At 32.2% G+C, this 15,487-nt stretch overlaps 1 protein-coding gene across 1 annotated transcript in view; it reads right to left on the bottom strand.

Annotated features, from left to right (window-relative positions):
* LOC110458229 (peroxidase-like protein) overlaps positions 1–6,836 on the bottom strand; it is a 28,533-nt gene extending 21,697 nt beyond the window's left edge. Inside the window, exons 1-3 of the mRNA XM_021509842.1 lie at positions 6,754–6,836; positions 5,718–5,885; positions 2,917–3,004 (exon numbers count right to left, since the gene is read on the bottom strand). Coding sequence (XP_021365517.1) covers positions 2,917–3,004; positions 5,718–5,883 — 254 coding nt within the window. The 5' untranslated portion in view covers positions 5,884–5,885; positions 6,754–6,836. The remainder of the gene's footprint in view (positions 1–2,916; positions 3,005–5,717; positions 5,886–6,753) is intronic.
* Between the last annotated feature and the right edge of the window lie 8,651 nt (positions 6,837–15,487).

The following is a 15,487-nucleotide window of genomic DNA, read 5'->3' as shown; positions in this document are numbered from 1 at the left end:
TGAACGGAATGGGGTGAAGACAGTTAAGGACTTGTTGGACAATAATTATCAGTTTTTGTCATTCAATGATATTAAGACTAAATGTGAGAAAATGATTTTTTTACAATATTTTGCAGTAATAGACCACATTCCAAGAGAAAACTTAAACATAATACGACAACAACCATTGATCAACAATCAATCAGAAAACAGTAATCTTTTAAGAAGACTTCTTCAAGCAAAAGATCTTAGATATATTTATAAAGCGATTGTTGCTAACTATAAACATTATTTAGTTGAAAGGCAGGAAAAATGGAATAGAAAGTTAAATACAAATTTAAATGATGATATAGGTTGGGAGAAAATTTATTTAACAAGCTTTCTGGTGACAATTGACACAAAACTTCAAAACCTACAATTTAAGATTCTTCATAGAATATTAACAACAAACAGTTTTCTTTACCAAATTAATGTTAAGGATGAGGATCTATGTACTTTTTGTAGAGATGCACCAGAATCAATTGAACACTTATTTTTTAACTGTGTGAAAATAAATAATATATGGAATGATTTAATAGCTTGGGTGAATGACTTGAATAACAATATTATCATTATTGATCATATGAATATCAAGGATGTGTAATTTATTTGTGAAAAGGGTGCACCTATCATAAACTATCTCATACTGATTATTAAATATTATATCTATACATGTCGATTCAAAAATATTGAACCGTCTCTCAATGGTGGAAAAAGACGCATTATTCAACAACAACAGATTGAAAAAAAGATGTCTTCTTTGAATAACACAATGAACAAGTTTAACCAAAAGTGGTCTCCCCTTAATATCTAAGAAAAAAGCTTTTAATATCAATTGCATATCCGGGTAAACTTACAACCCGTAAAGAATTAATTAAGGCATGAAGGAAGATTTTTGGTATTTAAGTAAATAACAGGCGTACATGTATGTATTATATCTGTCTTGTGTATGTGTTATGTTGATAAGTATGTTTATTGGTTTATGTGTATGTGTAGATGGTAAATATATAATTATTTATTGTAATAGAAAGGATGGATGTATCCATATATTAATGTCTTAATATAAAGAATGTTTGCAATATCTATATGCTATCAGGCATGCGAAGATGTGTGTGTATGGGTACGAGTGTATGTGTGTACAATTATGAGTGGTATATATGTATGACTCAAGTAATATATTTGTCATTTCGAGTGTGTGTATGATGTATTTATGAATACATAATTTATAGTTAAATTTCACATAATTGTACACTGTTTATGTTTTTGTGTTTATGTATATAGGTCTAAATTGCTAGGTACATTAGTATTTGTACTCTTTTTTTTATTTCCCCAGACATTCCTTCTTAAACTAATCCAAATGAAAAACATGAAAAACAACATCATTCAAAGTACATGAATTCGGTTTTATCTTGTTTAAATTTTAGGACAATATGGCAATCCCAAATCAATAAAGCAGAATTTTTGGCATGTAAATGAATTTATAAATATAAAAATACGTTCAATATTTGAATATATAAAGAAGGAATGGTTGATGTAATTTAATATATCAATTTAATCAAAACAAATAGTATCGTTATTGTAATGAATGAAATATACGTATGAAAGAATGAATGATTTTGAATTTGAGTATGAAAGAATGAATGAAAAAGAAAGAGAGGATGAAGAGAAAGAGGACTTTTGCATGAGGCTATATTATGTAAGAGGTATGATTCCGGGGCACCCCAACCCTGGCATCCCTCCCAAAGATGCTGGGGGAATAAAACAATTTGAACCTAAAAAAAAAATTAAAAAAAAATAACACTGGGATAGATTTTTTTTTAAATTTGCAATAATTAAAAAGAGATAGCTTTGCACCTAACAACAAACACTTAAAATAGCAACTGTCCTCCGCACCAAATTAGATTGAATACGATGTAGACACACACCATACCTGTGTGATACATCATGTTGTCACTCCTCACCACAACTGGATTAACTGTGCGACGCAAACACACGAACGCATATCAACCTTCGCTTTCAAATTATTCTTAATACGATAAAAAAGCGAATCAACTTGCAGGCAATGCAAATAAAATGCCTTAGTTCAATACATTGTTTATTTATATCATTGAATTTAATTTATGTGGTTTTAAAGAGTTCGAAATATCATACTCAAAGGGTGAGCAACACAACTAGATGGGCATTTTATTATTATTATTATTATTATTATCAAAAATAGGTGTATTTGCTTGCTGTTTATTAGCAACAGACAGATTGAATATATAACAAAGACATACTTTTGTCATATATAAATCAAAAACAAATTCAAGGAAACAAAGTTGTTGGGACCCATTTCCCAGGGGAGAAATCGTTGCAAGTATTCTAAGGGATACATATTAGCACCCATTTAGTCACATTTTGCTTATGATGATTTATCTAATAAAATAAAACGTTCTTGTTGTTGCTCATACAGCCTATATTATATCCCGAATTTCCAATCTCTATGCTACAACACGGCGGACATATTTATCGTTCAAACCTCTAGATCGAGAAATTATAATCCGTGTAATTTAATTTTCTTATTTTGGGTAGAAATCGCAAATATTGAGGCCCGCGAAAATTACCCATTATATCCAAAACAAAAAATGCATGGAAGGTTACTGCAAGTAAGAAACACGTAAGTGTTTTTGTGGGACATTGGCCCACTTGTATAAAACATCTCAAAGTTAAGGAAAACCTCAAGCAATGTATTGTCTATGGGAAAACGTAGACTTGAGAAAATCTCAAGAGTTGAGATGTTTTATACAAGTGGGCCCTTGATCCTCAATATGACATTTTCTTAAATTATAAAGCACACCAATGCAATATAATCATAATGGTTCTTTTTAAACATCATAGACAAAGTCAATGTAAACTTACGTTCTTTTGAAGATTATCATAGCTCTCTGCATTATCTGTGCGTTCCGATCTAAGGATAGGACCAAAAGCTGCGACTGTCGATGTAGTTCTGCATACGCGGCAGTTGGTAAATGTCAAATCAATCAAACAAATGACAAAAAGATATATTTAATTGACTGCATGAAAACATATATAATACCTAAAAATTAGGAAAAATACAAAAATATTCCCAAAATAAACTTACATATTAGCAAATAGTATTCAAACATCAAACACAAGAAATATTTAATGATACAAGTCATGTGATAAGAAAAGAAAATCGCAAAAGCAAAAACTACGTAAGATGGTCCATTAAATCAAATAATCAATGAATGAACGGAAATCAGATGCAAGGATGTTGTAATTAGAAATGTATATGTGATTACGTATTCAGATTGATCTTCGAGTATCGTTCACATCAATAATCACTTGTTCTCCATGATTGATTCAATTTTATATATAGATAAACAAAACACTAGTCATACTCGAACTGTGCATCATCGTTCGGCAACATTGAAGCATTCGTTTTCCTTTTCTATATATCAGATTCTATAAGGACGCCTTAATCACCAACAATATAAGGCAGCTAAGCAATTAGCTTAATTCATGCTCATAACACCATAACAAGTTTAAATTTGTTATCTAACTGCTTTAATTGTAAGGGTTATTATAAGTTAGCAACATTAATATTACAATATCATGGAACAAGACACCTTAATGGCTTCTGAAATTATTGGAGGTTATTGATTTGCTGCTGATGACGTAAATCGGGATGCTGGCCCCTAATTGGTCAAGGTGACCTGAGGGTCGCGTCCCTTTATTCATAAGGCAGCCATCTTGCGAATCGTTATCATCAGATCTAACTTGATATTTAAAAACTTAATTATTACGACCGAGTCATTCGAATTTTCTCTTCCTGCTTCGAACGAATACGGGCAAGCTTTCATTAGTGACGCTTGGGTACCCTATTGTTTCCTGTGAGGTAACGACAGCCGTGGCCGTGACTTTTAAAGTGCCCTTGAACCTGGGTGTGACCCTGGAGTCAACATCACTCTGAGACCTGAAACTTAAGTATTTTATCATTTCTTTTAGCATGGCTTTTATACAATTACGAGTTTTGGTGTTAGGTCATAGTTTTAAAATATTGTCATATTGTTGTGCTTCAGATTGGAGGTAACAGTTGTTGTGATAACAGAATATCCCCACGGGAGTTGGCTGCTAACATCTTCAGTTATGCGTTACATTTACGAGTCCACTACGGGGTTTCTGTTTATATATGTGAACTATTCACTAGACCCATCTTTACATTATATACTGCGAGCCGGCTGCCCCAACCCTGTTAATCAATGCTCTGACCAGTCGGCAAGTGTTGTCTCACTTTAACACAAACTAGCAACAACCTGCCAGGTTAAAAGGTATACATGTTACAATCAAAAAATAACTGCCAGGTTACAAATTATACATGTTAAAATAAAAAATAAAATAAAAAATAACTAAAAACCTTAGCTAGTGGAGTTGCCACCAAAATTGCAAACGCCATCTTAGCTAGCCTTATTGATGGTTACATCACAAAAAATGTCAATTTTGTATTGACCACAAAAACTGAGGGTCGGAAGTAGATGGGTTTTAAATATCAAGTTAGATCTGATGATAACGATTCGCAAGATGGCTGCCTTATGAACAAAGGGACGCGACCCTCAGGTCACCTTGACCAATTAGGGGCCAGCATCCATATTTACGTCATCAGCAGCCAATCAATAACCTCCAATAATTTCAGAAACCATTAAGGTGTCTTGTTCCATGATATTGTAATATTAATGTTGCTAACTTATAATAACCCTTACAATTAAAGCAGTTAGATAACAAATTTAAACTTGTTATGGTGTTATGAGCATAAATTAAGCTAATTGCTTAGCTGCCTTTTATGCCTCTCCACCCATTACAAGAATAACTCAAACAACAAATGTGAGTGAAATGGCCTACCAAAGGGTGACATTATATTTATTATACTGATTAAGCCACCATGTGGCTTCCATCAGAAACTTAAGATTATACAAAGTGGTTGCAAATATACCAAACATGGTAGCAACTACAATCAAAATATAACTAAAAACCTGAGCTAGCCTAAGTGGGGTTGCCAAAAAACGCCACAAAGACATAACAGGAGTTAACAAAAGACAGCAATTTTAGAACTTTCGATATCAGAGATAAGATACGAAATATGTAAGCATGTATTTAAATTTCGAGAGGTTGATTCAGAAAGACAACGAAAGGCACCAAACGACCATTGTTATAAAAACAGAGGTAGCATTGCAGCAACAGAAACCGAAAGGTCAAACACATCAAGGAAAGCACAATAAAAGTAGTATCAAAATGATCCACTCAGAAAGGTAACAAGATACTGCATAAACGGCAGGCACACCAACCAAAGAAACACTAGAAACATAACTTAATGTAACCTGCAATTTGGTAAATAAACAATCGATAATTGTAAAAGATGAATGCCAATTTTGTTGTTTGATTAAACATTCCTTATGGTTATGCCGTCACGAAAGCACATGAAATAAATGTCATCTTGAAGACCATTTCGGGATATGAAGGGGAATAGTTTGGGACCAAATTAATAAATGACATAATTTCAAATATGCTTCATGCTATGTTTGGAAGTGTTCTTGGTAATTTTGATAAATCATGTCAAGCTGCATATAAAAAAAATGCTAAAACAAAAATTTAATGTAATGGAATTGAATTGTTAGTTCAACGCTCTGTAAATTTGTGTTTACCTGCATCTGACTTGAAGAGGCTTCTCCCGGCGTTGGCCTCGTTCAATGGTAATATAATCGCATTTCTGATGGCCAGTAACAGAGAGTTTATATTTGATGTAGAATGCCCTTTACACACCAGTTGAAGCAGGATGATAGATGAAAACAACAGGCCACGAAACATCATGCCTGTTAAAATGTAATTGACATGCTGGGATAAGATGTTGAATTGTTACTGCGGCTGCTAAAAATAACCGTTTATATCATACGTTACCTATAAACGTTCAAAATATATATGAAAAATAATATTTACATTTTTTCATAAGATTATCATGCCGTTAGGAAGTTTTTATATCAAAACAACAATCCGTTACAAAACGTTTTAGGTCAATCAATTAACATATAAATATATTAACATTTACACTGCAAGACCCTCTATTAGGATTATCAGAAGTAATTAGAGCTATGATTGCAATTAGATCAAAACTATTTTAAAGCTTATCCTTCCGCCTAGATTGACATGAGATAACTGTTTAGTTCAAATACACATTTTAGTGACGTTAGGCTGTTCACGAATCTTGTTTGCACCAACACTACAATATTAAAAATATATGGTAAGACCTATATTTTATATCTATAATAACTATGAAATTTAGTATGTAAATATATATATGATGCATATTGGCAGTTGGGACTTGGAAAAATACCGTTCAATCCTTTTTATGTCTTTTTCTTACAATTAGTGTATGTCCTTTCATATTACGGATTTATGATTCGTAATGATTCGAATAAAAATGTTATCATATTTACCATGTAGATAAAATGATATTAGAAAAATTTGCAGATTAGATTTGAAACTCGGTACATTTTGTTTTAAAAATGTCCTATTTATAACAGTTTGAAAATAAGCTAAATTACATTGTAAATATAAATAAATAAAAAGTGATTAATAAATATATGAAAAATTATTATTTTGAGTTGTGATTTAGATAATAATGCATTCTTATAAATATATATAAAATTGCTTGTTTCCCTAAGGTTTAAATAACACACTCACCAGGCGACTGCAGACAGGTACTGTACAATCCTGATTAATCCGTCTTGCTGTATAACTTCCAAGCTATCAATCACCGATAACGGTCTATTATATTTGCATATTAACGTTACGTCGAAATTCAATGTATATCTTATATCAATTTTAAAAATATAATTGTCGACTTGATGCAATGCAATATTACGATGAAAATAAACGTTTGCTTAATCTTTGAATATGATTAAGGTGCATCAGTGCACGTGCAGTGATAAAATTACAATAATGTTAATCTGCAATGTGTCCTTTAAAGATCTTGTATAAATTAGTAATATTTCCACAGAACAAAAAATGAGGTTGGCTGTAAGTTATCAGGAGTATTCCGTCAAACTGTTAGTTGTTTTCTTAGAATTTACCATTTTGTCACCAAAAGGTTATTTAAAACCACGAAAATGATACGGTACTGTGTCTTTTTTCTTCGTAAGGACATGAATACTAATGAATATTTCTGAAACATGTTTAGAATCAGGGTACACACATAGCAGACCTTTCAGCACTTTGATATAACAAGAATTAGGGAGGTATGCATTGCAAAATGCTTTACTGGTCATAGACGCAGCCGTGCACAAGAGCAGGCATTCACAAAGTAGCACAATGGTAAACATTCTTGCTTGATGTGTGCAAATATTTGGGTAATTTGGGGTTATTTTTGGCTATAGATATTGACTGGAGTGCAAACTGCAGACCAAATGAAAACAAAACATGACTGATGTTATTAAAATAAGAGGAATCATTCATTTCTCCAAAAAAAAAATAGACTACGGAAAAAAAATATTGCGGGCCAAAATCCTTATAAAGCTGCAACAGGTCTTTCGAACAAAGATGCATTACTCTAAGCCTATATATCTACATATCCAGATCAAATCGTCAAAATATCAACATTACGTCACAAAGGTTTTTTTTCTTTCGCCAAAATCAATGATGTCACGTGACAGTGCAGACGACTGAGTCAGGTAGCCTAGTTGTGTGTGGGTATTATAGGAAAGATATTTGGGGCAAATCCATTCCGGATCAATGATTTTCCCTCAGTCTAAAACAAATGTTAAAGAGATGCTAAAATTATTTCTGCTTCCTATAAATACCACTTATACTAACGTTTTGTAAAATTAAAATAGAAAACATAGCTTACACCAACTTATAACAGCCACTCTTGTTGGCCCGGATTGAAGCCACATAGTGTCTTAAAGTCTGAGTAAACCGGGGTACATGGAGAAAACCAACTACTTTCTTATGTAAAGAGATTTTCATTGAATGAATGATTGTTCAAAAATGTATAAAGATACCAAAGGTATCAGATACTTTACCTTTTTTAAAATCAAATTTCATTAAACTAATTAAATGTTTGATCATTAGAAAAAAATCCGTTTTATGATTAAGTCCATAACGAGAGATACATTTAATTTGATCCAAATAATGGCAAAATGTCAATATTTCTTACTTGTGCAATTCAAATTATATATTAATGTTGATATGTGATATTCGACAGGAAAATCATTCAGTTTTGTTTTTATTTTATTTCATATGGTAGGACGACGAAAAAATACTTACTGCAACACAAAGTGTAGGATTTAGTGGCGTTTTCTATGGTGCCTTATTATAGTGACGCCACACTTGACAAAAGGACTGTGTGCAATTTTGAATCGGCTTCTTTCCAACATTCGATAATTTTGTGTATGTACCAAAATTAACATACCATGCCTTTCCTTTAACCGTAGCTTTATCTAAACATGACTAGAAAATCTGTAGACTTGAATCCAGTGAATAGAAAATAACGTTCTGATTATTCAATATAAAATCAATACAGAAATGTATCATGTTATGATAAAGCACTATGTACAATAGTTCTTTTATCTAATTGATAACTTTTGATATCTTGCCGTTAAAACGTGATTACTCGTATGGTAATTACGTACATTTTTCTTGTACCTCAGACAGAGATATCCCACGTCATACCCCATGCTAGATGTTTTCTATCTTGCCCGATCTGTCTGGTACCTTTACGTGACATTTCGCGGAATTTTTACACTGCTTTGTATTCATTCGCACGTTAAAGGCTTGAAATTGACAATCTGCATTAAAATATTGCATTTTGTCGTTATCTGCATTGTTTCAATGTTGTAAGCGGAAGCATTTCGTGTGCTCGACATGTTTTTTGATTAAGTTTTTTTCTACAAAAGTCCCGCAAGGTATAATTTTTGCTAAAAGGGAGTTATAAAAAAAAATCAATATCCTATGCGTAGTACAGGATCGTTATTTTTTTTTAAATATTTAAACATTTGTATTTGACATAAATACATGTACATGAACTTAATTCTTAACTGCATAAAAACGCCTGTTTCGCTCCCGAGCAAAGTTAAATATTCTGCTAAACCAGTAAAAAAACTATGCTAGTTAACTAGAGCCTTTAAAATATTTTATAGACATTAAATGAGTAATAAATGTATTGTGCCCAACATATATAAATTATCGCTTATTGTAAGTTGTTCTAAACAAGAATACATTTCTTGACATAATACTCCAGTGTTGAGTTCCTTGGTTAAACCTGAAGTTAATTTAGTATATAATAAAGTGTTTTAATAATATAGATCACGTTTCGGGTGGCAAATGGGGACAATATCTCAATCTTAGCTTATCTGATTTTTTTGTTGCTTTTAATAGGTTATACAAATAAAGATACATTTTTGTTACCAATGAATTAACACTTTTGTATATAATTCTATAGCGAGTTAGCCAATCAGGAAACAGGAAAAGAAGCGTGAAAAGAAGAAACAGTTGAATAATTGAATATTCCTTCACAGTGAAACAATGGATGATATATTTTGTACTCGTCCACAACATGTGTGAAAAAAGTGTTCGCTTTAATAAACCTCAAAATAAAGTTACACGATTTCACCTAGCTGTTTATCAAAATGATTATTTTAATTTACTGTACAATTAAAAGCCTACTATGCATTTTGTATCACTCTCTGATAACGTTCATTGTTTTTGCATTTAAAATAATTTCATAACATTATAACGGAACAAGAATTTTAGCTATGTGTCTATAACACAATAATACTAAATATTGCAAATTGATAAAATCAATCCCACTCAAGGAATACGTGTTATGATTTTAATTTGATACTTAACATGTAAACATGACATTCATTTGCGGTTTTACTGCAACCAGACATGACGTATTCAAAACGTCATGGTCGAATATAGAATCATATTATTAGTTAAGTTTTCTGTGATACCGAACACGAACTTTTTAATACAGTGTGTTTCCTCATGCTACTGCATGTATACTCTCTTTCTCCTGCAATTGCACGTTCATTTTTGATACAATATGTTTTTCCCTGATGTTGAACGTCCACTCTTTAAATACATTGTGGTTTCTGTAATACCGCACATTCACTCTTATAAATACAATGCGTTTTCCGTGATGTTGCACGTTGACTTATTTAAATACAATGCGTTTTCCGTGACAACGCACGTTCACGAGTTTAATAGTGTATTTTCGGTAACAAACCACGTTCACTATTTTTTAACAAAATGTGTTTTCCGTGATGTTGCGCGTTCCCTTATTTGAATACAATGCGTTTTCCGTAGTGTATTTTCGGTAGCATTCTTTTCAATAAAGAGTATTTTTTTCTGTGACGCCGCACGTTTACCCTCCCTTTAATATAATGTGTTTTTTCTGTGATATTGCACGTTTACTTGGTTTAATACGATCTGTTTCCATTACGCAATGACAACCGTTTAATGTATATGAACAGTTTTATATAAAAAAAGTCTTAATTCCTGACGCGATACAGGGAAATATGCTGATTTAAGATAATCCAAGGACGTTTGTGGTTTGAAATTTGTTAACGTCATGACGCGAGATCATTCATCAAAGCGCCAGACGAATATTTAACCAAGCTATGTAATTTTGCACTTGAAGTTTTATTTTGAATCAATTACAAAGCGTTGAGTAATATTTTCATTAAAAAATATATAAATTTCCACATATATATATAATGTGATGTACTATCAAAAGCAGAAATAAAACAAACATGATTATATTTGGTATATTTATGCATATTTCCTGGCCATCTATTCTCTTCAAAGTTCAATTTTAACAAATTTACATCGAACGAATGCATTAAAAACAAACAAAAATGCGATCAAAACCCATGTCAATTTTATAAAACTTTTACAGAAGACAGCCAAGTATATATGATTTTCGGTAAGCATAAAAAAATGTGGGGTTCCCGGTGAAAATTTTGCAATTTCGCTCACTTGAAGTTAGAACTCCATTCCCCCACCCCATTTTGCCTATTCCTATTTTAATGCGTAAAAGGCAAATTTATGTCATATTATTATCCATACCGTCAAAAATATAATACTTTATCGTGTCACCACACTTATATTTGATATACATTAAAATCAAATAGCATTAATGCTCGGAACTTAAATAAAAATCAATATTTCGAAGTTCAAAGCTCCTCTGCTTAATTTTTGAAAATCTTTTCCATTTACATGTATATTTCAAATGAGCACAAAAGCATCTGGTTACACATGCAATGTATTCAAGCTGAATCCAGAGTGTGTGTGTGTGGGGGGGGGGCATGAATGCAGATTTTGGAATCTAATACAACGTAGTTCTGTGAACTCTCATTCATAACACAAGTAAACATATCTTGAATTTGAGAATGAACTACAAGTGTAATATCAGATTCTGAATATGAATCTCAACCAGAATTCCTGATTGAAAATTCACAGAGAAATACATTCTTGGAAAGTTATTAATATTTACTAAGTTAACTTACTATGTATTTTAGTCATTTTATAACGGGAAAAAAATGAATAAAACACATTTTGAAAATTTACATTGATTTTAATCAAATCGCATTTTTGAAACATAAAAACAGGATTAGAAGCAAAGATAGGAATGTTTGTCTTCGGAGTATGTACATTGTAGTATGAATTGTATGTATCAAATTAATAACACATTTACAGGACCTATGCATTTGGGTTTTTTTCTCGCATTAAATTGTCCAGAGTTTTGTTTCCATCCTGGTGTCTTCTTACATAAGGCTTTCTGCTTAATATCCATGACCTAGAACATTCCTGTAAAAAAAGGAAAAATAAATTGAATGATTTGTAACAAAAACCTATTATGCAGAATCCAAATTACAATTACATGTATAATTATATATAATTATGACTATATACAGTCACTGGCCATAAGTATTGGCGCATATCGGCGACGTCATATTTGTAAATGCTAAGATTTTATAAGGGAGGGAATATTTAAAAGTGGAATATCTCAATAAATAAAGAAGTTACTTACATGAAATTTTCAGTACTTTGTTATCTGTCCCCTAGCTCTAAGTACACTTCGTAATCACTTTAGTAGTGTATCATATAGGTTCCGAATATAGCACAAAGACTATACAAAAAAATCTGTACGGTTCTTGCTTTAAGTTCTAACAATCCTGCAATTTTTCGAGCCGAAAGACCACTGTTAGACAACTTTACAATGTTTTCTTTATCGGCTGGGGTCAATTCTCGGCTTTTTGGAACCATTGACGGGCAGACGACAATATAAACACATAGAAAGGTGAATAACTCTTTTTGAGTGTATACGCAATTCCCTACCTCCGGTACTGGTTTTGTAAGAATACGTGTTATTTGGGCAAAGATACAGCTGAAAACGATAGGAATACATTTTATTCACTTAATGACGTCGCAATTATGCGCCAATACTTATGGCCAGTGACTGTACATAATTATAGTGCTTCAATATATCTTATTGATAATCACATGTACATAAGTCATAATTTAGAAATGACTGCATTAAATTATACTAATACTGCATAATTATATCTGGTCAACCAAACTTACAGGAATGATAAATATTGATAATATTTACTTTCATGGTTCAATGTAGTAGATAAGCTAGAAATATATATATATACATGTAGAATACAAAATAAATTTTAATAACAGCTTATTCCACAAACCATATTGAAAATTATGACATGTATACTATGTTTTGCTAACTCTATGAGGAAGTAAGTCAGCCCACCAGTGTCCCATTTCCAAGTTTTTACACCATTACATTTTTTTTCAAAATTTTAATTCATCTCTTGATTAATATATCACCAGAAATCAATCTTGGTGAATGCTTGGTTCAGCACAGAGACTAAATATACTAAAAGAGACATTAGCAGCAGCTTTTACAGATTCATTTTCAAATGATAGATTTTAGTATATGGGGTTTTGTCACATTTGATATGACATTTATCAAATTATCTGTTGTTACTTTGCTATTGCCTGGTTATCATATTCATTTTCCACCCTTGTTATGATGACCTATGTCCTTATAAATTATTCTCTATGATTTGATATATCCAGGTTTGGCCTATTGCATTTTACTTTCTGTCCTTACTTCCTGTAATAATGAAAAACAAACCATGCATCTTTTAAAAAATTACTCTGATTTGTTCAGATATGAATTTAATTTGACAAAAAAAATATGATACACTATACACAATACACTACAAATACAATAAGAAGCAAAGTGATTTGTTTACTAATTTTGAAATCTTTCAATAAAATGTTGCTTTGATGTTTAGAGTTGAAATGTAACCTGATCAGCAAAATGTCACTGTCTAAAACGGAGATTACAACTTAAAGGAAGGAAACCCCCAACTGGTACACAGAGAAACGCACTGATGACCTACGTGAAAAAAAGTTTGGTCAGGGGTTTGCTGAGAGTATAATAAAAAGTAAACAATCTAACAATCTGCTCAAACGCCTGTGCACTATATAATATGACACTTTATATTTACCTCATTGTGGCAACCCGTCTACTCGTGTCGGTTCGGTATGGTTCCTTGGTGTCATTGACGATGACTCGAGATATTTATTTTCAGTTGCAGTTTTCAGACGATCACTTGAAGCTGTTTACACCGCCATTTATTAATTATTTCTGAACAAAATCTCTGTCAACAGTCAGGACGGAATTGCTGTAATGCTTCGAATGAAATGTTCAACGTCGAGACCTTTAGCTGTTCATTTGAGTAGAGAAGTGTCGCCGTCAGTGTGATGGGTGACGGTCATAATTATTCCATCGTACGAAATGACCTATTCCGTTCAGGTGATGAAAACTTCTGATTATCGTTTGTTCTATTCAACATGTAGATAAGTGAGCAATAACAACGGAAAGCACATATTCTTTCACTTTCAGACTTCATCCTCAGCAGCTGTCATATCGCTGACATCAGCTGCGATAGTAAACTTCCGGTGTAAACGACTTAAGTTCTTATTTACAAGAGTTCAATATCACATTAAATACGTTTATTTAAATATAAAAGATGGTCGGACTAGATAGTTTTCTTTTTTTTTTTGACGTTCTTAATTGTTGTTAATAATTGTCGATAACAGTTTTTAAATCCAAGCGTGGTGTCGTTAGGTTACCGTAAATCATACTGAAAGTTAGCCACCATGCGCAGTTTCCTGCGCAGTGGCGCTAAATTTGAGAAGGATGGACCCACCTTAAATGACTATAGCTGTGTATATGACGTTAAAAGAAATAAACCAAACAAAGCACTTATTACAAAATATAGCATGTCGAAAGTAAAACAAATGTTTTGCAGCGCAATATGGGCATATCGGCCAAATTTGACTCATCAGTGTTACTAAGAGTCGAAAGAACGAAGAAAATGTATTTCTTAAGTTTTTCGAAACAAGTGGAAATAGAGTACTAGTGACAAGATGTCTACATACCGTTACTTTACAACTACTGATTGAAAAAAAAAATCTGAATTAACACTCTTTCTAATTTCACAAAAGGTCACTGCGATGACGTCACACTTGTATGTATAACAATCACACAAAATATAAAATTTCGAGGTTTTGTTCGAATCCATTTTTCAACAAACTTAAAAATAATTTTGCTCGATTAACTCCACTAAACCCGCACATATCAATAATGTTATTGATTGAAAAAAACAGAATGTGTACATTATCATGATATACAGTATGATATCATGTAAGTTCCATAAAATAGAATTCCTCCATATTAGAATTTCTGTGACTGATGTCGACCGCTGACGGACAGACTTACAACACAGGGTTTCGAGAGATTACTCAATGGTCTGCCATTTTGTTTTGTTATTACTCCCCCAGATCTCGAAAAAAACGACAACAAGTTACTTGGTTTTTGCTTACGTATACAAGCATTGATTAATAAATGGGGAAGAGTGATATATGTCTGCAGAGATCGAGATTCGATAATGGCTAATTTATGTATATGGTCACTTTCATCTTGTTATTGGGTTCACCTGGACTATCAGTAATCCAATTGTGTTTTGGAAATTTAGAGAAAATGAAACGTTTTTGTTGGATCAAACGTTAAAGTCTGGAGATCCGTATTTGCGGTATGTAAGCTGTGTTAATATGATTTCTTCGGAAGGCCGTTTTTGTTCCGATTTTTTTACAAAATAAATTTTCATATAAGTGTCAATGCAGGTACATGTACTTGATTATCCTTGCCAAGTTAATCTGCCGGACATTTTCTTTTGATCGAACGATAAACAATAAAAGACATGGTGTTTTTTTCTCTCGAAAAGCCGAACAGTTGTTTCATGTAAGGCATGCTCATCTCTAATGTATTTTTTATTATTTTTATGAAATAAAAATTAAAACTAGATCCTAGATCAATTGGCTG

This window comes from Mizuhopecten yessoensis, unplaced genomic scaffold (assembly GCF_002113885.1).
Source record: "Mizuhopecten yessoensis strain PY_sf001 unplaced genomic scaffold, ASM211388v2 scaffold9503, whole genome shotgun sequence".
Classification (NCBI taxonomy): domain Eukaryota; kingdom Metazoa; phylum Mollusca; class Bivalvia; order Pectinida; family Pectinidae; genus Mizuhopecten; species Mizuhopecten yessoensis.
This window is presented reverse-complemented; position numbering and strand designations above follow the sequence as displayed.